The sequence below is a fragment of the Pungitius pungitius genome, chromosome 16 (genome assembly GCF_949316345.1).
Source record: "Pungitius pungitius chromosome 16, fPunPun2.1, whole genome shotgun sequence".
In the NCBI taxonomy this organism is placed as follows: Eukaryota; Metazoa; Chordata; class Actinopteri; order Perciformes; family Gasterosteidae; genus Pungitius; species Pungitius pungitius.
This window is the reverse complement of record NC_084915.1, coordinates 10,819,111-10,845,915: the sequence shown is the minus strand read 5'-3', so window position 1 is coordinate 10,845,915 and position 26,805 is coordinate 10,819,111. Positions and strand designations below refer to the sequence as shown.

Below are 26,805 nucleotides of genomic sequence, written 5' to 3'. Positions count from 1 at the left end.
ACTTGTCTAAAAAGTGCAAATACGTATATGTCTTAATATGATCACATGCTCTGAAAGCAGCACACTGGGGACAAGAACTAAGACTATGGACTTTTAAATTTGTATGTTTCAAATGTAAAAGTTTGTGATAAGTCTTCGAGCAGGTATTTACAGTAACGAAAAATATAATTTATTAGAACAACAACAAGAGATTTCCTTTATTTTCCAATAATTACATTTTGTAAAACAAACACAAAAATCATTAAATAACAAATTATTTTTTCATGAAAATATTCAAGTTGTCAAAATAACAAAGCAAACAGACTTTGTCTGTAAACCTGATTGCTTCCAACAACTTGGCAACACACTATGTAAAACGTGCCAGAGACTATAAAAGTATACAAATACCATCCATGGTTCAACCAACTCCCCCAAGGAACACGGCCTTCAACCCCATCAACTCTTCAAGGTGAACGGAAACATAAACCTTTAACTTCAAATAGAACCGTCCATCCTGCCAGATGTTCCAGAGGCCGAGAAGTGGTCGAAGCGCTCGGAGCTCAAACGAAGAGCTCGAGTGCGTTGAGCGCCTCGGTCTCCATCTCGGTGGGCCTCTGATCCACGGCCTGCGACAGGAACTCCTCCAGGAAGTTCTCAGGGGCGGGCGTGTTGGCCCGGGGCGCCGGGGCGTCGGACCGGTCCCCGGCTCCGTCCTGCCCGTTGGCGAGCATCTCCAGGAAGCCGGTGCTGTCCGGCGAGAGGTTGCTGGCGGTCGTCGCCGGCGAGAGCAGGTCCGACAGGAAGTCGTCGCAGAGGGAGCCGTCGTAAGTGCTGGAGGTGACCGTGTGCGGCGAGCCCAGGTCGGTGCTGTCGGGTCGGGGGCCGGCCGCGCCGTTATGACCCAACATCTCGTTCAGCTTGGCGAGCTTCTTCTTCTTTGCCTTCAGCTTCTTTATGAGCTTGTACCGCAGGGCCTCCGTGTCGCTCAGGCCCGGGGGAGGCTTCGAGGACCGGCTGCTTTGCGTCTTTGTGCCGTTTATCTCAGGAAGGCGCCACGCTCCGGACAGAGGAGGCGATGCGCCAGACGCCACCGCCGGGGGGTTAAAAGTCCCTGGCTGAAACGGCTTCTTTCCGTCGGGACTGGCGGGCGGCGGGATTGGACTTTGGGCGCTCGAGCTCCTTGTCAGGAAGCCGTCGTACATCTCGGCAGCTTTTAGCGGGAGCCCATCGCCCTCTTCTGTCCGGAGCTGTGGTTTCGGGGCGAATGCTCCCGGGGATGGCGGTTTTCTCGCAGGTTGGGGCGTCGACTGAGTGGGCGCAGCAGGCCGAGAGGGCTTCGCGCGCGTGACGGCCGTGGTCGGGTGAGACGGGGCCAGCTTGGCGATCGCCCTTTGGACTTGGTTCAGAGGTTGTTTGCTGAGCAGGAAGGACCATCGGGCGTGCTGAGACTGCATCGGTGGACTCCTCTGACCGCCGGACAGGGGGGACGCATCCGTCGAGGACACGGGGGACACCTGTGCTTTGTCTACCTTTGGTGCCGCCTTTGCCTTCGGTTCTGCCTTGGCCTTCGGTGCCGCCTTGGCCTTCGGTGCCGCCTTGGCCTTCGGTGCCGCCTTGGCCTTTGGTGCCGCCGCGGATCGGGTGGATGGTTTGCCTCGTCTTGTGCCTCGCTTTTTCCTTCCATCGGGCACAAACAAAGGATCGCTGGATGAGCTTCCTGCGGAATCCGATTCAGTGGGTTGGGGGAGCTCTGCGCCAGGTCCGTGGGAAATTTCGGCAGCTGTGAGAGAGCATGAGCTATCCGGGGCAGGGTCAAGCATTTCGTTCCTGCTGGGACCGCTCAGATTCTGCGTTTCTTCCTCCTCATTTAATTCCACCAGCGTGAGCGTGATGATGTCGTCGTGGGAGAGGCCCTCGAAGGTACTGAGCAGCGTCGTGGAACCTATGGACGTGTCGCCAATGGCTTCCGCCGGGGCGTCCATGACGTCATCAGATAAAGAGAGGGCACAGGCAACGTCGGGGGAGCCCAGCAGAAACCGATGGGCAGTGCAAGAAGACAGTCTGTCCGCTGGTAAGTCTTTTTCCCCTTGACTGGGGCTCACCTCCTTCTTAAAGGGGGGAGATTCAGCAAATGTGGTGGAGGAAGAACACGCACGAGGCTCTTTATCCTCCCTAACCTCCCAGAAGAGAACATGCATCTCCTGAGCAGGAACCGGGAGCTTTTGATGGCTTCGACACACTGGATGTTTCAAGTCGTCGTATTCAAGCCACGATCCTGGAAGGACAATACGGGGTTAGAACCAATGCAGACTGGGGAACATAATGCAGACTAAAAGCAGACTTGTATATAAATAAAATATGGCAAGAATAACCATAAAATCTGTAAAAATGTTGGTCAATAAGGACAATGAAGAGTGCCTTCTGCACGTTACGCTGCATGATTTGTCCAGCAGAATGTGCTGTTGGCAAACTGCAATGCAGAGGAGCAAAAGCATCAACCGTCAGTTTACTCTAGCGAATGCTTCAGGCTTTGTTTATGCTCGCGCTCGGTGACGTAGCGCCGGGTCTGAACAGCGGCGTTTACACTGGCTACGAGAATCTCTAAGATGCCAGAGGGCGCGCACACAAAAATAACCGGGAAGAATCAAAGATTATACAGATATGGCAAAAATGTGGAGGGATTGTTACCCGTTCCACGTTCATTGACAAATGTATTGGTTTGTTAAAGTAGAAACAAGAAAAGGACATCATAAAGACACAAAGAAAGTCAAATAAATTAAATTAAAGTCATATACAGATTTTGAAGACTGCCTTTTTCAGAAGCATTTGATCAGTGATTTTATCAAAACACAAGTACAGGGAAGACAAAATACATGCCCCTGTGATTCTGCTCAATTATCCATGTAAAAATACAGACACAACTGGTATTCATTCAGAACAACATATGGTCCCAAATAGATACAACCAGGAAAGAGGTTTGGTCATAGAAAGCAGGCTGCCATTGACAGCCAATTCATTTACCAACATGTCGATGATAAAACACCTACCATCAGAGTTACGAGTCCAGGTGACAAAGTGCTTAAGTTGACGGTCGTACTGAATGACCGTGGTGACCGAGTAGCGACTCTCCTTGAAGGTGAAGGCGTACGCGCCGACATCGTTGTCAGGAAGCCCCTCAACAAAGTGCAGCGCAAACACCGGCGGCACGCTAAACAAAACACAGAAGTATCGTTAAACAGCTGGAGAAGTTGTGGCCTACGAGGGACTTTCTCTAATTGGGGTTAAAGTTAAAGAGACCTTAATGACAGAGCTGGCTGCAGCTCCACACCTGTATTATAATAATAATAATAATAATCCTAATAATAAGTTGGGCTCTGGGGCCAGTTACAATTCAAGCTGCATCGTTTTGACCAAGCTGGAGATAAGAGATTGAGGTTTGACTGGCAGGCAGAGGGAGTAGCAAAAGTCTAAACCATGAGTTCAAATACAAATCAGCACAAGATGAAAATGACACATTTCTGAGGTGATGGAAGCAGGACTCCTCTAACGTTTGGTCAGGCACACGTTTTTTTTTGTATTCTGTTGATAGATTTTGTTGCTCGAAGTTAGTTTGGCAGCTTTATTTCAGGTCCAATGTGGCCTAACACACAGAATTATGATCCCAGTCTACTCCACACAGTGAGGCGTGCAGTTTATTAATCAACGTTGGTATTAGATTCATAACAGCAGGACTGAAAATGTCAGATCAGTGTTTCCTTCTTGACACAGTAATCAAATATACCCCATGTGCTTCAGCAAGTACAGTTTAATCATTTCCTATGATTAGATGTAACTAATCTGCATATAGTGGTCTGATTCAAAGCAATCGCACCACTTAAATGGTCTTAATTTCCTAGATTTGTTTTCCACACATAGACCATCTCCTCACCTCTCCAGCACCATGGTCCTCCTCTGATTCTTCCGGCAGCACACGTTGCACGGGGCCATGTGGACGGCATTGAGTGGGCACCAATCAGGCAAAACGTTTGTGAAGGTGGGGAGAGTTTTCAAAACCCTGAAAGCACAGCGTGAAATATATTTAGGATTTATACCGTTTCGCAAAAGGAGACTGTATCGGAGAACAGTGATATGTAAGGGTATTTGTAACGCTGTACTCAATACAGTGATACGATTTGTCTGATTATTTGGTGTGGTCAACTTTTCTTAAAAGACAAAAGCTAAAGACTGACGAACAGTCTCAACAAATCAGTGATGAGCAAAGCAAACATTAATTTGTTACAGGTAGTCCAACCTGTGGATTTAATATCCTCTTTTGTATTATTGTAGTTTCATTGCCCTTGATGTTAGAGAAAGTTATCTAAAACATCTGGATGACGTCACTTTGGCCTGAGATGGAATCAACAAATCAGAAAAAGAATGAACGAAACTAGCTTTTGACGGAAATAAAAGGAAGAGAAAGGAACGAGTGAGAAAAATAAGGAACATTGCTCACTCCAAAACCAGAAAAGTGGACAGCAAAAATGGGGCATTTCATCCAGAATAGATAGACTAATTTCTGTTCATACTTCCCACTGGGAACACTACTAAACACAAATATTCCTAATTAGCCAAGACGTTCGAGTCCAAATGTGAAACAGAAAGGGGAAATTAAACTTTCTTCCTTTTTTTCTGAATTGCAGTTTTCACATTTTATTTATTTTTTCTCTTATTTTGAAATGCACCTCTTAAAAAAAAATAATCAACTTCAACGCGCAGCATTAATCATTTCATACCTTTCTGCCGACATAGCTTTGCATTCACTGCACCTGAACACCCAGCGAAAGGTGGACTGGAAGAGAGGCTCGGCCCACGGGTCCAGCGCCAGCAGCAGCGGCATGGCGAACACAGGAGTTTCCCTCTGACCTGAAAAGAAGCACCAACGCGCAGCAGTTAACGCATCGCCACGGTAACGAGTTCTGACAGAAGTTGCGGCTACGCTCTCCACTTCCAGTTTAATTTCATCTGTGGATGAGACTGAGGCCGAGTTACAGAGATCACATGTGTCAGCATGCCTGTAATCAAATGGTGTGTATCGCCTGTCGGTATCTTAACTGTATTGGCATTGTTCATCCCCCCCCCTCACTGTGCTTGCCCATCCTGTTGTATTTTCAGTAAGAAATGAGAAGAAACCAGTAAGCAAGTTGCCCCACATTCATTGAGCCAAGCAGGATTTCATGTCCAAACCTGTCACTTTCTGTTTTGAGGTGATCCCGCGAGCACCAGTTTGAGAAATACTCGCTCAGACATTTCTTTTGACAATTAACGCATTGTTCCTGAAATACATTTTTATCAGTGCAATTGCCAACTACAGAAAGAATAAATATTTTCGTCCCCTGTATGTTTACACTTTCAACTTTCTGTTCAACTTCTCCAAGAGTATCAGCTTGGTTGAGCTTACCCAGTTTGCAATGCAGCTTGGGCTGCAGCAGTTTGAAGATGGACATCCTGAGACACTGTAGGTCTGCATCCGCCTTGTCCAGCACATGATTTGGCACGCTGGCGGCACCATCTAAAAACGATACCCATAAATGCATTGCTTTAGGTCAACAAAACAAACATCTGTTAGCTCCTTTTTAGTCAAGGGGACTTGTATCCCCTGAAAAAGTGTAGAATATAAAAATAAACATTTTTCCCCATGCACGGCAGTTTCACACTGACATGTGAATATGTGCGTGTGGCATTGAACTGACTGACTACTACCCCCTCAGCATGCCTAAATACGGCTCTTTAAGTGACATTAGTAGGGTTATTCAAGTATAGTCCCAAATAAAAAACCTAAGATAAAGAAATCAAACATGTTTATCTCTCTTTTGTACCACACAAACTGTTGAAATGACTCTACACTCAAAGGCCCGCTGTAGATAACCTGTTTAACTCACCCCCGCCGGTCTGTTGATGCGTTCGGATGGAAGCACAGATGTCTTCGTATCCTCTCATCAGCTGCCAGACGGATGACTGCTCGGCCTCGTCTTTAGGTTTACACTTTCCCAAGCTCCTACAGTTTACCAAAGCGACCAGCAGCGAGTCCAGCCAACACAGGTTGTCGCTGTTACTCCAAAAGGGCTGAGTTGCAACGGACACCAGCTCCTCTGACTTCGTCGACGACGCGGAGGACAAACTCTCCATTTGAATGCCTCCGCTGTCTTCACATTCGGGGACGTCTGCAGTCAGTGATTTCCTTTGTGTCCCTGCAATCCGCTCGTTGTGCAAAAGCATAATTTCAGCAGTATAATCGTGGTCGCTTGTGATAAGGGGCGGATTGGAGTCCGGGCTGCGAGGACTCGCTACGGCCTCCGAGGCACCGGGAGCCGCACGCAGAGGAGAGCACGCAGGCTCATCCCCATCGTTGATCAACAAGGCTTCAGGTGAGCACTGCCGGCGGGCAGAAGGAGTCCAGCATGTACGGGCAGCTAATCCATCCACAGACGCAGCGATCGCCGGTTCCTTGACCAGAACATCGTCCTCGTATTGTACCGACTCTCTGCCGGCGGTCTCTGCACTTGAAGAGTTTGCATATCCATTCGCCTCACTGTCTTCTGCCTTTGCCGCTGTATGATGGCCATTAAAGACACCGCTTACAGCGCCGTGCTTTGCTGGGCTGCTTAGTGTGTCTGGAATACTCGGCGGTCCGAGACAGTTACTTGATCGCAGGCGTTTGTGTGCGGGTCTGATCAACTCTTCCGTTTCCAGTGCTGAGCAATTCTTTCTTTTGTTCCCAACCGTGGGCCCCACGGGATCCAAGCCGGCCAAAACATCCTCCAAGGACCGGCTGACCAGGGGGAAAAGGCACTAGGTGGGAATTCACACAGAAATGTTAGCACAGCAGCAGGAAAGCATAGAAAGAAGCCCTGAAATATGGCTGTTAAACTGCGTATGTGTGTGTGTCAGCAGTACTGGGGCTAACCTGTGGGTTTGTGCAGAGGGTGATGGACTCCTGGAGGTTGATGCGGTAAGATCGCAAAGCATAGGTCAAGCCCTTCGAAGTACACCAGGGACACTGCTCCAGTGAGGCAGCTCTTTCCTGAACCTTATATTTATTTACAACATAAACAAAAAAGATAGTGTGTGAGTTATGAGCACATACCTCTGCCAAAAGGGTTGGTTCTCTTCAACTCTATTATACCCAAGTTTTTGAAAAATTCTAAAAAACTTGCAGCGCTTGAAAAAAAAAAAAATTCTCATTTCAAAATACTTGTATGTAGACATGCATAATAGAACCCAAAATTTAAGACAGTCAAGTATATTTACCTTGCAGAACTTGAGCATACAACTATGAGTAGGAATTACTAAAAGGAATTTTCAAATTGTAGTCTTTGCTTCTTTTTTGTTCAGAGAGTTTAAAGGATGAAATGAACATTTTATCCACATCAGTACATAATACATTCTGTACAGTACACAGTTTCTCATAAAAATTCTTAACACTAATACCCTTAAAATGTGCCAAATACTTTCGCCTTTTACTACCAAAGATTTCCATTGGTGTTTTTTTGTTTTGTGTGGTTTGGATTGGTACTGCTGGGTCAGTTTGGTTTTTGTTCAAATATAATTCAGCTTTGCGCAAGTGACAAGAGTTAGAGGAAAACAAGAGCTCTACTGACTTTTCCCAAATACCCCACCAGTGGCGAGGCCAAAGCCCCCAAACCAGTGTCTTCACCAGTCATTGGCAACCTGTATCTCTTCTGGTCCACAGCTTTCCAGAACGATTCAAAACATATTACCATGTCACTGCAACCAGGCTCACCTCCGGAGGACCTGGGGAGAACAATACAGCACCACACGGCGCAGTTACTCCATGGCTGCATCTTACGTAGGGAAATAAGAAATGCACATATATGACATATTGGAGGAGCCTAATAGGATTATGACACTGCGGGACAACGGGAAATGTCTTCTGCTATGACGTATGACGCCCCCCCTCTCCCCTCATTTACACACAACTAACCTCAACACAAATGTATGTGGACACACGTGGGAACCACCGGGCCGGCTGCAGCATATTATGCCACCTATGGTGAGGCAAGAGAGGTTTGTGTGTTTAAAAAATGAAGATGAACAAAAAGGTTGGGATGTACGGCAGCGTTTTGAGGTCAAAACGCGACGTTACATCTGACCGCGCTGGGTCAAGATGCTTTGGCGACCGCAACTACAGCAAATAACGTAGTTATTTTAACTAGGAATGGTGATTAATGGCTTGTTGTTATTAGCTGGCTAATACATTAAGATAAGGCCATGCTATAATGAAACCGGCCAATCCTTTAAGACTACATCCACTAACTAACCTGAAACTACAATACACTGCACTTGGCGGCTAGCATGCTAACATTGTAGCCTAACGCAGTACATTCATTCCAGTCGCCGCAGTCTCGCGTTCTGTTCCCATGAAGAAGAGAAGAAAATGCATCCATACCGATAGCAAATTTAAATTGCATATGAGAGTATGATGATGAACGGTTATCTCCATCCACCCAGAACGTTGTATGATTATAGATTCCTGCCCGCGGAGTAGGTCCATGTGCATCCTTTTGCTAGTTCGTGTATGAAACGTTGGTTTTCCGCTCGGCAGCCGTTGTGCGTCAATGTTAGTCTTCCCCCCTCTGACGGACAAAGGTTCCGTAGGCCCCCACATGGTAGTGCCAGTGTGTTGCAATATTTGGTGGTGAGATTATTGTTCGTGTTAGGAAGGAACCACCCATGAAGCCGGGGCTGAGATTCAGTGTAGTACGTGAGCAAGGACGCACAGGACTGCACAGTTCACATGGATCCACGTAATTATACGTATGTATGCATTGACTTCCGAGGCATGATTTCAGAAGATAATACATACAACCATGAATGCCAGAGGGGAATATGAAGTGCTTGTCTAAAAATTCTAATTCTAATTTTCAAAATGCTTTACTATTATTATTCTTAGTTGGAGGCTAGTAGCAGCTGCAGAAATAGTCAGGGTAATGGTTATTTAATTAGATTATTATTTAGATCATGGTATAATTCAGATATTTCAGATATAAGCACCTGAGATATTTCTATTTTGAATGACCTGCACAAATGTCTCCTTCATCCAATCTGTAGCTTAGTTTTCTGGGTTTACAGTAGCAGGCTGATTTTTTCATTTGAGAGAGTCCCACATTCTGATTCTGTAATACAGCCCAATTCTCACACCTCTTGCTCCAACCCCCCATAGACATTAACAGACAACGTCTCCCTGCACCCAGTCCCGCCTCTCTCATGTGCAATCCTGCTTTAAGCCCCTCCTGTATCTGCTGCTCTCCTGTCCTCTATTTTCCTCTTGATGACAAAATGAATTTGCATATCTTTCCCTGTGAGTTCTCATTAGAATGCATAAACTGGCCGCCTCCCAGCCTCACAAGCAGGCTATAGCTCCTTTGCTGTGGCATCTCCTGATGCAAAACGACACAGCCAGGCAGCATCACAGGCAGACATGTGGCTCGAGTCTGTGTTGTGATTGGCATTTGGAATCAGCTCACCCTTCCCTTTCTAAATTCAAGGATAAAACTCTGCGTCGGCCATCTTTCTTTGTTTCTATATTAGCTGCTAAGCAGATGCATATTTGTTAGATAACTATTTCCACAACAAGGGCATGTAGAAACAATCAATACATAAAGAAAAATGTGGAGTTATTTCCATCAGAAGGCAGATGATTATTTTTTGTAAATCAGGGAAATGTCAGATACTTGCAATGCATCCACTTTGAGTATAATGAAAAAGTCATATAAAAAGAGACCACCTTTACATATGAACTCATCCTCTGAGTATCTGCAGGCTGGCGAGTCAAAAGTATTGCCCTTTTATTCTCTGGTTATATATGTGTGACAGAGGTTTCCCTGTGATTGGTCCCTATAACAAACATCAGTATTATATACCTCCATAAGTTTAAAATATAAACAGAAAAAGCACATGCATATTCTTAGGTTATAATACCTAACATCTCTCAGTAACTCTAGATCACAGCAAGGGCAATGTTGAGATGTCTACATTAAATTGCATTACTGTGTAAAATATGTTGTTGATCAAACAAGCTAATTAGTGACATATCTTTACTGAATTGTTCAGAAGATGCAGTTGGTTTCAGCGTGTTGTTGAAGATACATATGAGAGGGAAACGGGTGGTGAAACCTCATGTAATAAACCATCTAAGATGAAATAAAGTTGTTCTTAGGTGAAATTACATTTAGTCATACGATCCAACGCAATGCAACTTCAAACAAATCTTTGAACTGCTTTTAATGCCCTGGTCTGTTTTCATTATATGCAACGGCTTTACATTACATTAGAATATCCTTTTTATCTTTTTCCTTTGTATGTACCTTTCCCCATTTAACTGCCCAGAACAATGAAGGAGCCAAAAGGCCCTATGAGGCTATCATCAAGACCTGTTATATCTATTGAATATGCAATTAGTACATTTTAATGTAATGCTAAACATACCAGCAAGCTTTATTTAACCCTAACCCTAAGAAAAATAAAATAAAAATCCTGCAGAACAAAATGATTTTAAATTAGTTTTGTGGCTTTTTGATCTCCATTATTATGTTTGGATTGTGGATCAGCACACTTTCATATTTTATCAGCTATTGCAAATGAAGCCTAGAAAATTAGACAAAAAACTCATTGCGCTGTGAACAAAAACAGTGCAATTCAATGTCTGTTGATATACTTTTATTAGCCTAATATGGACTACAGACATATGCAAACATCTAAGCAATAGCATAAATAAATACCTGCAATTGTGTATACCCATCAGAGACAAAAAAAACTAAAATAAGCGTTAATAACACTTTTCTGAAATAAAAGTCAGGGTGCAATTAAAAAGCAAACTATTAAACACATTTGAATTGTGTTTTCATTCTAACTCATACCTAAATCTTCTAAAATCTAGTGTGATCTAGTGTGTAAATGTGCCCTACGGTATGAGCAAAGGTTTCTATCACCTTTAAAACGCGAAAACTTGACTTACACATTATGCCTTTTTTAGGCAATAAATTGCAAATAAGCACACGCGCATTGGGGAGAACGTCCAATGGAGCTTGCTGATGAAGAGGTGGACAGTCCGTCCGACACGAGCACACACCATTGTACAGCCGACCCCCGGCCTGATCACGAGCGCTCCACGTTGTCTCATTCATTCAACTTGCCTACTGTACACCGGGCTCAACGCAGTGAATTCAATACTATGGCAAACACACTACACTACTACCAGCTCCAGCATGCTGGGACACGAATATTTTTGTATCTACGCGCTTCAGAAAACATTGGTGACGTTTCACAAAAGGCAGCCAATGGGTCCTCGTCTTCTATTAGGACAATGAAAACCCTCCATCCAATGGGAGGGGCTCCAGTCCGGGCGCTGGCCAATGGCGCGAGAGCTCCGCCGAGAGTAATGTTAGAGAGCTGAAGACTGAAGACACTGCGTATCGCCCGTGTTTCCTCACTCACAGCCATTGCAGAGCATTGAGATCCAGCCATAGTCCGTCGGTAAGTATCACACACGGAAATATTAAGTGTTCGTGATGATGATAATGACGGTAACATGTCGAAATATCGTACTCGCGTGGTTGCTATGATTGAATAAGAAGCCTCTTATATCTCAAAAATGATTTTTATCGCTGTGAAAGGTGAAAAAAAACAACATCAAAATAACCGGCGCAAAGCAGGTAGCGTTACGTTACCCTGCCTGTGAGTGTAGAGCAGACGCTCTATAGGGAAAAAAAGACGAAAATAATATTAACCTTGACCGAAAATCGACGGAAATTTTGGATTTCGTTGAATACAAATAATTCTGTATATTAGTGCCGTGTCGTTTATACAAAATGGAATAAAAGCAAACGGTGGATATCGCGTAAAAATTGAGAAATGTCAAGCGGACAACACGGCTTAACGACAATGGTAGGAGCCTCCGTTGGCTAGCCGTTGCAGTGCTTTGCGAAGATGAACGCCTGTCATGTGAAGACTGGGAAGCTTGCGGTTTTTTAAAATTTTAACCAAACGGAAAAAAAATGCAAAAACATTATAAAAAGAGAGACCGTCTCGAAACGCACACAACCATATGCCTGTTTGCTAAAATTCTGTCGAGAAAGACGGCGAAAAAAATTACCTCACGATCTGCGCTTTACTGTAATGGCTGACTGTATTCGCATCGGAGGCGAGTGGTGAAAAGCTAGCGACGAGAGGCGCAGTTCACTTCAACTTTTTCCAACCGGGTTTTCTCGCGAAACAAACCGGCAACTATAAAATGTAACGACGGCAAAAGAAAGTTCCACCTTTCGTCTCTCCAACGGCGCCACCGCGATATTTTTCCGAGGCTTTTGAGACGTTTTAACGTGGGGTCGAAGCGGAGTGGGGTCGCTCTGCCCTCTATCGCATGCAGTGACACAAAGAGAAGGAGCCATATTCTCCATGTTAGTGGATGAAGACGAGCGGCCATTAGGAGCACATAGAAAACCAAGGCAGCGGTAGCACAGCCCCGCTCATAGACACAGAGCACACCCAATGTATTGCTATACAAACCGGCCAGTGCAATAGGAATCAATCGGGGAAATATTTTGTCAAGATCGCCGGCTTTCCCGACGTATTTGTCGAGTTGCAAAGCGAACCGAAGGGCGGGAGGAGACATTTGAGGGGGACTTTCTTTCATGAAGAAGGCATTCTCACAAAATGGAAGAAGAAATATTGCCGTCGTTGTTGACCTCCTTTTCCACAACGAAAGCCTATGCGCCATTACTACTTCAGCTTAACTGGGAGTTACAGTAGCATTTGATGGGGGGGTATTTATGCGAATATTTTTAGTAGTTTTAGACATAATGACAGAATTATTTACAGAATAAGATAAAGACGAAGACTGAAGAGAAGATTGAAGAATTACATTTTAAGCAGATTGTATATCCAATAAATACGCATTATTGTGAAATTTGTGTCTTTTTTGTGTCAAAGTTTTACTGTTTGATAAAACACAAACATGAATGAAACAGTTTCCAGAATGTCTGTTGTTATGATATTTGACTGTATATAAACAAACATATATGTATATTTAGGAAAACGAGTGCGGTCCCACCGAGCTGGCTGGTTTGTTGTGTTATGCAGTTGCACATTGGGAACTTTCACAGTTTGGTGTGAAAGGAGATCGCGTAAATAATGATTTCAAAAAGTGTTTTTATGATTATTTTTTTTTAATCTCCAATCTGTCGCGATGTGTTTTAGCCAGTTCAACCCACGCGACACCTCAGGTTTTTTTTGCAAAACAGGTCAGATTATATCGACCGCGTCTTCCGGGTCGGCGGAGTGTTTTCATCTGGTCTTTTAACTTCGTGCAGTTTGACAGCGCGGAGGGCGGGTCACTCAAGAAGCGCTCTCTGCAACACTAGCGGTCTGATGGGGAGAAATCAAAGTTCTTGCTTTTTGTATAACACGAGTAACAGGAGAAGCTCATAGGTTGCTATTCATTGCTGTTCATAATATATACTTAAAAATTTCCCGTATACACAAATAAATATTTAGGTTTTTAAAAGTGTATGGATACACAAGTTGGGTAATATATCCCAACATCTTCGCCAGTTGTTGCTTCATCCTTTTTCTGTGGTAGACCTAATGACATTGAATATTTATTAAAGGCTATTTCACAGGTCATCTAAATGTTTCCTTTTATTTTTCAATTCTATAAATAGAGATACTACCGTCAAGATGGTGAGAGAGCCAGGAAAGCCAAGGGGCAAGATGTCCTCCTATGCGTATTTTGTCCAGACCTGTCGGGAGGAGCACAAGAAGAAACACCCCGAAGCTTCTGTTAACTTTTCGGAGTTCTCCAAGAAGTGCTCCGAGCGATGGAAGGTAGGCCCAATGGATGATGGTGATCTAAAAGACTGGTCAGGTTCTTAAACTACAAATGTTGTTGAGAACTAAAATGACTCTCTTAATTAGCCTACTTCAAGATAATATGGTTTCAGGGTGTTGGATAATATTTATGACACGCTGGAGAAATACCTTAAACGCTTGTGTACAAAGGTGTTGACACAGATTGTATAATAAGTGAAGTAATTGTGTTTTTTTTTATTTTCCCAGACGATGTCTCTTAAGGAGAAGGGGAAATTTGAGGACCTGGCCAGACAGGACAAGGCCCGCTATGAGAAAGAGATGATGAGCTACATTCCCCCCAGGGGAACCAAGAAGAAGAAGTTCAAGGACCCTAATGCTCCCAAGAGACCCCCGTAAGTACTCCAAGTGGACACTTGAAATTATATTATAGCTAAAATGTCTGAATCGTGAGCACTTGACTTATGTTACAAAGACTCAACGTGAACCATGTAAATGACGTGCCCACTCTTTATTTAATTTATATAATATATATTTTTTTCTTCTCTCCTCTAGATCCGCCTTCTTCATCTTTTGTGCGGAGTATCGCTCTAAGGTCAAAGGCGAGACCCCCGGTCTGACCATCGGAGATGTCGCCAAAAAACTGGGTGAGATGTGGAACGGCACCGCTTCGGAGGACAAGCAGCCCTTTGAGAAGAAGGCGTCTAAACTGAAGGAGAAGTATGAGAAGGTAAAGACATGGTTTTGCTACATTTTCTTTCCTCGCTGCTCTCCCGTGGGAGCTTCTGATTGGTCGCTCGGCAGCAGTTCAATATCTTGGCGTCCCTCCCTCGCAGGACGTCGCAGCGTACCGCGCCAAGACCATGCCGGCCGCGGCCGGGGCGCCCTCCGCAGCCAAGGCCCAGCCCAAGGTAGAGAAGAAGGTGGAAAACGACGACGATGACGATGATGATGACGACGATGACGACTTTGATGACGATGACGAGTAGATTGCGGACATATGTAGTGGTCATTTTCTTGTTTATAAAGCATTTAACCCCCTTGTACACAGTTCACTTACTGAAAGAAAATATGTTAGTATCCAAGGGGTAGAAAAAAAACAACAAAAAAGGCTGTGTATATCAGTTGTTTTTATGCTGTACAGTTTTTTTCTCCTTTTTGTATAGTTGACACTACACAAGTATCGTGTCTATCTTTCTGCCAGTCTTTTTTGTCTTTCTTTTTTTCGGTGATAGTTCCTAGACCACCATCCTGCCTGGTACAGTGTAAAGGGGTGGGCTTACAGTATTTAGCCGAGCTAGTGGTGCACAGCACATAAAAAGCGTTCTGACTTAGATCTGAGTGTTTCTTTTTTTTCCCTTTTCCTGTGTTTTTATTTTTAATGACATGTTATCAAAATTAACGTATCACAGTTCTTTTACTGATCTTTATGTACCACTGTAATAGCAAGAATAAGAAAAAAAGCTTGTTGTTGGAATTGAAATTGCTTCGGATGTCAATAAACATTTTTCTTTTTTTTTTAAATAAATCTGTATTGTGTGCGGTGTCATGAGGTATTTTCACTCAGACTACTTTAAATAAATACCAATACACAATTCCTCTGCGAAACTAAAATATGCCTGGCGTGTAACAGCAGGGGTGAGCTAAGTGGCAACTTTATCAAAACGCTGAAATATGAACATTGATGCAAATAATGGATCAATATCAAACCCGGCGTTCCTTCTGATGAAGACAGAATGATCGTTTTCTGGCGGGTCGTTTGAGGCGTACTCACTTGATGGCACTGGGAGACAATTAAATAGAGCAAAAACCATCCTACCAACGACAATCTGTGCTTCAAGTATGATCCCGCTTCCTAACAGTTTATGCACGGTGTGTTGAAGCCTACCGAGGACGAGCCAGCAGTGCAGTGGGAGCTCGGTGGAGGTGCACTGAAGGTTCTAGCATGATTGCTGTGCATGTCTACATGCATCACTGACTGTCCCTGTTTTATTTAGATACAGCTGCTTCATCTGTCACGTACTCTTATCTGAGGACGGGAGGGGGAGAACATTTATGTAAGAAGGATTATGTGCTTTGAAAAAAAAAAAAAAAAAACTGACATAAGAATATGGTTGTGTACAAACCACCGGTGATGAAAAGGCACACGCTCGCATACTGTGCATTGTGGTGTCAACAACACAGCCCCTCCCCATGGGGGAGAGCTTATTTAGACCGGGGTTACCAACACTCAGCCTGACCACAGAAACGAGCTGAGCGGCGCAGACGTGTCTCGGAGCCGTGGTATAAACTGAAGACGGTGCGTCGTCTGCTGTGCTGCAGAGATGTGCTCAGTGGGCGCGCTGACGGCGGCCTTGGCCTACTAACTGAGCCCTCGGCATGGAGCAGACTGGAGCACAGGCAGACGAGGGGCAGCAGCTGACCTCTGCACTGCTGTGATAAAAGCCCAGCCGGTCCCTGAAGGTGAAACAAGCTCACGCTATTCCTGATCATTCCTCGCACTCACTGACGATGCTTTATTTGCTTTTGCCCAGTTAAACGTGGGTCCAACAGGTGGTGACAGCCCCCCCCCCACACACACACACACACACCACCCCAACCTTGAGCCATATAATTGAATTGTTGGCTACACGGAACGACTCACTGCAGGCAAAAAATACACGATTACCAAACATGTGACAACTGCAAGCTGCTGCCACTGCTGATTATTGCCCCCCCCCTCCCACACACACACACACACACACACACACACACACACACACACACACACACACACACACACACACCACGTGCAAGGCCTGCCTGACAGCCACTGCAGGGCAAAGCAGTTATAATGGTGAATGTTCACACACACAATCCACTGATGTGGCCAACTTGATTTCATGTAGCAGAGTAAAATGCAGGAAAATAGAAAGGGGGGACTATGCTGGAACAGTTGCGGAGGCCTGGTGGCTGCTCAGCTGTTGATCGGGTGTCCGTGCAGGCCTGTGCAGGCCAGAAAGTGCGCATACGGTGCAGCAGGGTTAGCCACACAGCGCCACTGTGGGCTCCAAAGCCCGTTAATCCCAGCCACCTGGTGCCCGGCTGCACACACTGCGTCAACCAGTGGTCTCTGGTGACCCTTAGTGGTCGCATTGCTGCAGCTGCACCAAGAATCAAAATCCATCAACATCAGATAGCAGGTGTTTGTTTTCTAATGCATTTTGCAATGACCTTTTTCCTCCAAAAGAAGAATACCACACGATAGGAATAACCAATTATACTAAAGCAACAAAACATTTTTGTCAGAATTGCTCACATGGAGTACTTGAGGATGCAATTGATATGTTAAATCATCATTTATGAAAACAAAGCAAAATCGTGTTATTCTCTGGAAAGGTTTGATTTGATGATTTATGTGATGTTTCAAACTGAGTTACATTTACATTTGTCATTTATCTGACGCTTTTATCAAAAGTGACTAACAAAAAATCCATTCAGCAAAGAGAGTACAGACCCAGAACAACAATAATCGAGTGCCATATCAATAATAGAAAGCCAAACTACAACAACGTGCTGATAAAGAGCCAACAAGTTGGAGGAGGGGTGTTTTTAGTTTACATTGGAAGTTCTACAGGCTTTCTGGTGTCCTGATGTCTTTGTGAAGTAACTCTTAACCATTTGTTTTCATAGTTTCCCAGAATATGTGAAAAAACACTTTTCTTAACAGGCATTTTGCACAGCCAGGAGTCTGCAGTGGGCACAAGAAGCACGTCATAACGCCTGTGTCTGTCGAGGCCGGGCTCACTGAGCATATCAAACTTCTGCATAATGCTATGACTAGTTGCTCTTTTTCCAAATAAAAGAGGAGTCTTGCCATTGGAATTGTGACAGTAAGTTTCTAAGATTTTGTTCTTTTCTATGGGAAGTTGTTGTTATAACAGGGTTTTCTTTCATAGTGGTAATGTTAAAAAACAATATAGAAATTGATCACTGAATCCAGATTATGCCCACAAGCCGACGAACAATGTTACATATTTATGTATGTACTTTTTTATGTGTTAAAATAGTTTCAGCTTGTTATTGACAGGAAGTGTAGGGTGAATTCAGGTATATTGAGACATCAGGTAATTTGGGACAGCATAGGGAAATGGCATTTTCCTTCTGCCTTGAAAAGGTTTAGTTATTAAATACTTTTTGATTTTTAAAACCTGAGCTAGTCGACTCTCTGAATCACCGTATCCTGCCTGGACGAGAACAAAGGCAAGGTGGTCTCCCCTTCGGCCTTCAGAACCCAACATATGCAATTGATATCTTCATTATAAAAGAGGCATTTTAATATTTTCTGCAGATGTCTCCTGGAAGTGGGGGACCAATCAGGTGTATTTTCTGAGGACCAGCCTCCCTCTGCACCAATCACGTGACAGCTGACTTCCCCAGGCCTGGAGCATGAGGGTCCTCGCTGTCTGAGTGGATCGGTTGAAAGAAAAACATATTTATTAATACTATATTTGCATTGAGCATTAAATTATTCTCATAGATTGTATTGAAGCAGAGAGTTAAAGATATATATTCTCCCCATTTCCACCTTGCCGTATACTGTAATACAACCTGTTCCTCCACTGGGTGATGCTGTTTTCAATGACAAAACCACCATGTGTTTGCCTTCAGACTGCTTCTCATGGTTGGAGCCTTTCTATGAATTCTACAACCACCACATTAGAATAAAGTATTACAAATATTTACTGAGGAGCATCAATTGCTACACGCAGAAATGTCGTCGCAGTGTGTAAGGTGCATCATTCTGTTTTCACAGTCATATCCTGGAACAGGTGTAACAATTCAGCATTTCTAATCATATTATAGACCCCCCAAAACGTTTTGAAAGGTTTCTAAGTGGGAGTCAAGATTCAAGTGCCTCTGTGCATGTCTCTGAATGGGAAAGAAAGCAGTGGAGTGTGTTTGCATGTTACTGAGCTTTTAAGCCGACAAATGCTTGTGAAAGTTTCAGGAGGAGTCTATTCAAACGTGGAGTTCTTGTGAAATCAGATTAGTCATGCTGCACTCATGGTTGCATGTCATTTGTCATCTTGCACCTCTTCCGTGTGTCTCCGTGTCTCCGTGTGTCTTTTGCATGAGACTGATTTGGTGTCTTGCCTTGAATGTAGTGGTGGTTGCGTGTGTATTTGTATGTGTTTCTATGAACACTCGGTGGCATCTGTATGCCGTTACACAGCAGACAGAAGTGTGTCATGTCTTGATGCACCAAAAAAACAGGAAGACAGGAAGACAAAGAGAGTTACTAACACCAAATTGGGACGAGACTTTTCAAAATAAAAAAGAGGAGAAAGACATGCTAATACATAGTTGACATACAAAGGAGTGACAGATTTGTTCAACTTCCATAGAATAGATGGGATTTTTAAGTAGCCCTACTCTTTAAGTGGAAAAGTGGATTCTACCATAAAACTTTCAATCAAATCAAATCAAATGTCAGTATAGGTTAAACCAAGATGCTCAACAAGATGTTAGTGTGCTGAGAAACAGCCTTTTTCCTACTAAACAGTCTGTTGGAGTATGGCTTCCAACTTTATGGCTTCCAACTTTTGTCTTTTGTAAACCTTGATTGTTATATTGACATTTTAACCAGCCGGACAACCCCCCCCCCTCCATCAACTTAAAATAATAATAATCACTTTCTTGCACTTGACCTTTTTTGATTCTTTCAAGCCTTCTCTATATAAAGGTCAGCTCTGACCAAGAATGTTCTCGATTAGACCCCGAATCAATTAAACCTTCAAGCTTCGACAAACGTGGATTGATTTCTATCAATATGATATTAGATTTGCACCGAGGAAACTGATGAAACATTCATTGCTTCCAGGATCAAACACATCCTTCTGTTTCAAATCTGTCAAAAGAGAAAACAAATAATAATATTTACTGACAGGGTGTTATTTGTGTAGGTTTTCAGCTGTATGCCACAATTCACAGTGACAAGAAAGAGGGCCATCCAAATAAAACACATTGTGAATATAATGAGGGGTGGGGGCTGATGACAGCTGTAGAACAAAATGGAAGCATTGAGAGGATAGGAAATGTATTCTCAACAGCAGTGTTAGACCTCGGTTTATTGATCCCTGATCAACACCTTGGGGCTGCCACATTCTCCACTGAGTTTCTCCATCAGTATTTCATGTGTCTGCTGCTGCTGCTTCATTATACACACTAGCAAAAATAAAACTTGCGACAAAACGTAAATATCACACGGGTGGCTCAGTGTTGTCTTAATATTGAGAGAAAAACCAGGGAAGATCACATTAGATGGAAGATGTGGAGAAAATGAAGAAGGGAAACAGAATGTGAATAAAATCCAGACCAAAAAACGGGTATGCTACCAGCTTGATGTGTGGACACCTGTTGAGATGAAAGGCTGTGCGAGGCAATCAGGTCATCGACTAAAACTCACAAAAATACAGGATGCAGTCAAAGGTGCAGGTGCAAATGTGCAGTTAAAGGAGTGTAGTTAAGACAACATTCAAAACTTTCCAAAATTAGTTTAAAAATGAAAGTGGTTGGAGGAAGAGGAGCGGGAGTAGAGGAAAAAGATGGTATCTTTTTATTTGCCTTGCACTAATTTGTGATTATGCAAAATAACTGTCAGACCAGAGCATCGGCCTCTTAAACCTGAGAACGCTGTGGGTGATGAGAAGGACATTGATTACATGTTGAGGTACGGGTAACATTGTTGCCGTGACAGCGATGCTAATATGACATGTAATGTAATATTATTTTTCCGGGCTCATAAGCCATCACTACCACTCTCTACCATGCACTCATAGACCTTATAGGTACTTGGCTATTCCCCACAGGCACTACGCTACTCTTACAACAACGTGATATACATGTGGATTATATTCAGAGTAACCTTTTTTTTTCTTTGAAAGATGGGAATGATCCAGTTTTTTGTGATATTTAGCATAACCATATTTTAGGTTTAGGTACAAGCAGCTGATCTGATCCAGCAAGTCCCACAAAGATCTGTTCTTTAGGTAAAGTAAGCAATGCTTGTAAAAAGTTAAAAATGTGTGACTGAATGTTGCCACACAGTAACTAGGTTGGAGGATGAATGAATGAATGAATTGTAGTGAAGGAGTTCAACTCTGTTGCTGCTCCCTCCTGGAGGGAAAACCTTTTATCTTGGAGTTTGAGGTAATACTGTGTCGCTGATAATAAAGTGTTTTGATATTTTGTCAACTGAAATGTGCATCACGTCACACCCCTCTCCCTGCAGGTGGCCAATCAGGATTTGTAGCAATTTAAAACATATTGACATTATATGTGCCTCAGTCCGTTACGATAGGACCTAGAGCATCAGGCTTGGAAATCACACGTTGGTTGTTCCAACAATGTTTAAAATGACAGTCAAAATGGTAACCAAACTGTAAAACCTTGCGTATCCATTATAAACCAAATATGCAGGGTGGGTGTGATAAGCCCCTAAACTATATTGAATAGTTTCGCCTCGACATGAAACAACAAGCTGGCCCGGTTATTTTAACGAAGAGCTGATTCCAATCTACTAACTTGGTACCAAGCTGAGACGCAGTTCTCATACAGTGCTCATGTCTGTTCTGTATCTCTGAGCACAACTCGGGTTGCTCTTAAAAAATGCAGCAAGGATTTTGTTGTATCCAAGTTCACTGATGTTTTCAAATGTAACGCTGTTCACAATTTAGTTTTAATCTCTCTAAAGTGAGCTTGAAGGAAGATTGAGAATTTGGGCCCCCTCACAAATATAAGAAATGTACTTTGAATAATGTCAAGTAATATTTGCAGCATGTTGAGTAATATTCCAGGTCGTTTAATTCAGGGTCAACTTAAAATGCTGAATCACTCCAAGCCGTTGGTGTCTAATCAACTTTGTGTGTGCGTGTGCGTCCATGTGTGTGTGTGTGTGTGTGTGTGTGTGTTTTAGCGCACGTCAGCTCTTGACTTTAAGCCAGAGAATTTCCGCTGATGGAAACCAAAGCAGGAGGTGAGGCGCCGACAACAAACGCCGAGTGGAACTTCCCTTGTGCCGCCCTGTAAATTAGGATTTGGACAGTGTCTGTGAGTGAGCGCTGGTGGACCTCTACCCATCGTTTGTTTTTAACTTCATCCTTCTGCACTGTCACGCTCATCGAGGTTGAGAACATCCGCTTGTAAAATGTCAACGTCATGTGGTTACGCCACCAAAGGGTAAATATTGAAAGTCCTCTTGCTCTTGTTTGGAGCCGCTCGTCTAATGGCAGCTATTTTGTGACATGGTGACTGTCTGACATCCACGTAGCAGCCGAAAATGCCGCAGCCGATAACGACGCCTCACCTTCTACTTCACACCTGCGGAGTCACCGTGAGAGAGGGAGGACGACGAGGAAGAACAAAAGGGGAGGGAGGTGAAGAAGCAAGTGAAGGGTGACTCTGGTACGCAGAGGCTGGCGCTGCATGAGGCTTGCTCTAAAAATATGTAGGAAACCACAGAAAAGCTTTGTGACCATAATGACAACAATTGAAAGTACGGTTGTGTCAAGGAGGCAGGAAAGGTGATAAAGGTGTCATCGATACATGCAGGGTGTCACAGTGAGAACTGGATTTGAATTCTATAATTGAATAAGTGCCTTCCTGCACATCCTGTCGGTCTTTGTACATAGGAACGAAATGTTATATAAACCCCCACCCTTGAAATAAAACTAAAATGAAGTATGCACATCTAACTAAGATAATCACTCCCTCTATAAAAAGAATCCACAGCCGTGCTCAACGCTCCGTGAGGCTGTATTGCTCTTTGTAAAGAGGGGCTCAAGTGCTTCGGCCCGAACACAATTAAGAAAAGACAGAGTGGATGGCTGCACCGTGGCGTTCGGTTGGCACCGTCACAGCAATCGGGGCCCGGGTGGAATCCCTGGACCGGACGGCCCTCTGGTGTCAACGTCTCCCGGCTCCTTCCAGCAGTGCAAACACACACGCAGCTCGGGTGATTGATGACTCTATATTGCCCCGGTGGTGTGAATTTGAGCGTGAATGGTTGTTTGTCTGCGTGTGTGTGTGTGTGTGTGTGTGTGTGTGTGTGTGTGTGTCAGTGTCAGCCCTTTGACAGGCGGGAACTGCCTTCTCCCAGCGTAGGCTGGGATCGACCCACCAGGACCCTGAACGGGCAAAGTGGTTTCAGATTAAGTGAGTATTTGGGAGATTTTATTGAAACAGCTCACACTTAACCAAAAGCAATGTAATGGTGGGGATAAATGAGACGTCAGAGGGCCATCACCTTTCTTTGTCTGGGAACCAAATACTGCGAGAAATCTGGTTGGTGACATATTTCAGTATCGCCCAAAGTGACACACCTGTCACGGCAGCCGGGGTGGCGTGGCAGGAAGGAGAACTCAAATGCAGCGTTTACACAAACAAACAAAAAAGACTTTAATAGTCAAAATTCAAAATCCAAAAAGCAGAGGGGAAGAAAAAACAATGACAAGACGGGGACCAGGAACTTACAAGACACAGCATTAAGGGTAGCCCTTCACAAATGCCATTCAGGCAGGACATTCAATGACACGACAAGGGACAAGAGGCACGCGTGGCTTAAATACACAGGGGAGGTGATTGGACACAGGTGGAAACAATCATGGACATGGCAGACAACGCCAGGGGATGACAGGCCAAGGCAGGAAGTGAATCTAACCCAGGGACACAAGACGCATGAAACTACAAAATAAGACTGGACATGAACCCAAACCATGACAACACCAACCTGGTCGAGCAGCTAAAACTCTCTTTCTCCGTCACACACATGCTTGATTCAATCAGACACTAACTCCCATATACACTCAGGCAAACGGGAAGAGAACTGGACACATCCCCTCTCTCAGGTACAAGTGAATAGATATGCAATACCCACACTGAGCATGCGCCATAGTCCCCCGTGTGTGTCAGACAGATGGTGAAAAACATTCCATTGCTGTTGTTGTCTTGTATATCTCAACTTGAGATCTCAGATACAACTTGTAACTCTGATTTAGCCTCCAGAAGGATACGTCAGAAGGCTTTCAGGACAAGTCTCTGTGTATACTTACCACTGATGTCCACAACAACAGTTCATTATAGATAAGCCCGGGCTTAGGCTGTCTCCTGATAAACCTGAGACAAATCCAACTCAGGTTTTGGCTGTTCCTTTTGAGAGGGACATGATCCTGCGCACTAAAGGCCGCTCTCTTAGGATCGGAGACATTGTCCAAGAGCTGAATGGGTGCATGACAAATGCTGGTGACGATGAAAGGAGGACATATATTTAGATGTACACTATAGACGAATCCTGCGGGCGCGTGGACAGGTCAGTCAAGCTACGGGACTTTGGACATTCCACACACAGAGTTAGTTCATATTTCGGGTGCCTTTATTCTCTCGGAGGAAGACTCTCAGTCTGGGACGGATGGCTATATGAGGGACAGTAGACGAAAGAAATTGTGTGGACATGGCGGGAGAATAACGTCCACTGGGAGAGCTGAAGTGTCACGCAGGTTGTTGAGTTGCTGGGGGGGGGGGGGGGAATCTCAGAATAGCCGACGGCACTCGGCAGCGCGTTGGCTTTCTGTGGGAAACATGAGGAGGCCGTGACAGCGAACCAGCGGGACGTTTGTTGTACCGCTGGGCCGAGCGCCGGTGGCCGCCACGCGTGTTGTGCACGCCGAGGCCAAATAACAGCAATTGTTTTGACGTGACGCTGGAAACAGGAATAGATCAAAGTTAATCTTCTGCTCTGTCAGCGTTCCAGAGGATACTTTCTACTGGGGGGGGGCGACTTAAATCATGTCCAAACGCAGAGACTCCTCTTCAGGTTCTCCATATGTGTTTGATGTGTACTTTATGTCTGTGTGTGTGTGTGGTCCGAGCGACACAGCAGGCGCTCAGATGAAAAATTGTAAATGGGAACATAGTCGAGAGGCTTAAAAGGGTTACAGAGTTTTATTGTATTAACACAAAATGAAACGCTTATATTTGATCAGCAGACCTTAGAGAGAAGAACTGAGGGGCTGTAGGTGACGCGGTGACTCATATTACACAGACGTGCACTGTCGAACAAGTACAGGCAGGTACTTGACGGGGAAAACACACACACAGCGTACATATGCACTTGATCTGGATACATTCTGGATACACACAGGTATTTATGGAAAACCACCACACGCATCTGCTGTTGCGTTCCTAAATTCTAAATATTGAACAATACATATTGAACCGAAAATAATAGGATTTTTCCACCGGAGCGTTGGACATTAAGTTTTCATGGAGTCACACTGCTGGAGCCTTGAAAGCAGAAAGACGTGAACATTGAACCAAGAATATCAGTCCATTCTTAAAAGGCCACAATGACTGTAAACAAGAGAGTCTCATTCATTCATTCATTCATTCATTCATTCATTCATGTGTTTCACATTCATATTGATGTAACTAATGAGCTAGTTCCTAATTGGGAGCAAAGCTTTTTTCCTTAATTGGACAAGCCATCCCCAATAAATAGTCCTAAATCGTCCCAGAGGACGGAAGAAACACACATGAACCCCCACCCCCCCCTCTCTACTAGGATCTATATACTGTATGAATCCAGTCATTGAACACAAGAATATGTGTGCCTTTGTTTCAGAGCTGAAACGAAAAGTTGAAAAAAAAATCAATAATAATATTGTGTGTTCATTTAGCAAGCTTGCAATCATTTGCTCTGCTTGCTATTGGCTTTCTCATTCATATCAACACGTTTACTTTCCTTTCCTGAAATCCAAGATTGTTGCTGAGAGAGCATAAAAAAATGAAAACCGTCATCTTGAGAGCATTTTCCAACATTGTACACGTGAAAACAATGTAATTGGAAAATAATCCAGGGAGGATTCAACATTGACAATAGTCATAGTTGCTGCCCATTCCGAACAAGCCAAAAAACATACAATGGCCTTCATTTTAAAACACAGCCAACAGAAACAGATTCACAGTTTGTTTGTTTTTTTGCAAGCATACTTATGTGTGTGTGTGTGTGTGTGTGTGTCAGACTCACTACCCCCTTTCCACTCTCCCTTTATGGTGGGGAGATTAGGTAGTTAATCCCGTAGATCTCAGAGAAAAGCCACTTCTGGTGCCACAATGGATTTTACTCAGTCCACCACAGAGAGGACAGACCTGCTGCCGATACGCATCTCGACCTCTGACGGAAAACACACACACACACAGATACACACACACACACGGGGCGGAGCACTTCCCCAAGGACAGGATATTATATTACAAATGTATTAGGTGCGTGCTATAAATAACATCACTGCCATATTAAACTATTATGAAAATGTTACGTATTATTAATGCTCTTTATGATAAAGCTTACTTTATTATGTATTTAATCAGTGTAGTACTTTTGATATTGTATGAAGAAATAGTAATACTACTATCAAAAAGTATTTGATGTAAACATTTTTTTTTCACAACCAACCTGAAATTGTGTTTCTCCAGCTTTGCGGGGCATTGTCCACTTTCTGTCACAGCGCATGTAGACCCAGGTATTGATTTTCTTATTTATTGATTGAGTCATTACACAAAGGTGAGCCACCTTTTCCCCTCGTCTTATCATCTAAGACCCTGATCACTTTCAATAGACCAACTATCACCTGGCATGGCTGCATACACTATGAATCCAGTAGACTCAAGTTGAAGGACGTTGAATCCAGATCTAACGGGGCTTACAGCACAGCCTGGTCTTTAAGCTTTCTAGCCCTTTTTAAAAATTGTGAATAGAATATCACTTTAGTATTAGTTAGAAAAAGGTTTGATTTTTTTCTATCCCCACTTAAAATCTGAGTCCCTTTTTGCAAGAAAAAGACCCTCTCCATACTCATTTCTCCAGCCTGTGTGTAGTCACTCCTCCACCTAAACTGCACTCTCTCCCCCTCATGATCCCAGTAT

General features: G+C 43.9%; 2 protein-coding genes across 3 annotated transcripts; one reads left to right on the top strand and one right to left on the bottom strand.

The window, feature by feature from the left end:
• Window positions 1-146: 146 nt before the first annotated feature.
• On the bottom strand, window positions 147-8,605 carry uspl1 (ubiquitin specific peptidase like 1). Of its 2 annotated transcripts, XM_037467110.2 has the most exons (10): window positions 8,426-8,605; window positions 7,961-8,024; window positions 7,617-7,770; window positions 6,923-7,045; window positions 5,898-6,807; window positions 5,417-5,527; window positions 4,752-4,881; window positions 3,908-4,033; window positions 3,027-3,187; window positions 147-2,254 (listed from the first exon to the last, which is right to left on the bottom strand). In XM_037467110.2, exons 1-10 carry the CDS (start codon window positions 8,445-8,447, stop codon window positions 540-542), a joined length of 3,516 nt encoding a protein of 1,171 aa, XP_037323007.2. In that variant the 5' UTR covers window positions 8,448-8,605; the 3' UTR covers window positions 147-539. The 2 variants fall into 2 exon arrangements, with proteins under 2 accessions (XP_037323007.2, XP_037323009.2); XM_037467112.2 differs by lacking the exon at window positions 7,961-8,024.
• Window positions 8,606-11,373: 2,768 nt separating this feature from the next.
• Window positions 11,374-15,388, top strand: LOC119215585 (high mobility group protein B1-like). The gene is made up of 5 exons (XM_037467844.2): window positions 11,374-11,511; window positions 13,698-13,860; window positions 14,092-14,237; window positions 14,398-14,572; window positions 14,679-15,388. Exons 2-5 carry the CDS (start codon window positions 13,714-13,716, stop codon window positions 14,829-14,831), a joined length of 621 nt encoding a protein of 206 aa, XP_037323741.2. The 5' UTR covers window positions 11,374-11,511; window positions 13,698-13,713; the 3' UTR covers window positions 14,832-15,388.
• The last annotated feature ends 11,417 nt before the right edge of the window (window positions 15,389-26,805 follow it).

What these genes read in the sequence shown, in the direction of transcription:
- uspl1 (XM_037467110.2), bottom strand. Translation starts at nt 8,447, where the DNA reads ATGCAATTTAAATTTGCTATCG. An exon ending in AGGACCATGGTGCTGGAGAG is followed by an intron (nt 3,188 to 3,907) that starts GTGAGGAGATGG and finishes TGTTTTGTTTAG; the next exon opens with CGTGCCGCCGGTGTTTGCGC. An exon ending in CTGGACTCGTAACTCTGATG is followed by an intron (nt 2,255 to 3,026) that starts GTAGGTGTTTTA and finishes TTGTCCTTCCAG; the next exon opens with GATCGTGGCTTGAATACGAC.
- LOC119215585 (XM_037467844.2), top strand. Translation starts at nt 13,714, where the DNA reads ATGGTGAGAGAGCCAGGAAAGCCAAGGGGCAAGATGTCCTCCTATGCG. An exon ending in AGTGCTCCGAGCGATGGAAG is followed by an intron (nt 13,861 to 14,091) that starts GTAGGCCCAATG and finishes TTATTTTCCCAG; the next exon opens with ACGATGTCTCTTAAGGAGAA. An exon ending in AATGCTCCCAAGAGACCCCC is followed by an intron (nt 14,238 to 14,397) that starts GTAAGTACTCCA and finishes TCTCTCCTCTAG; the next exon opens with ATCCGCCTTCTTCATCTTTT.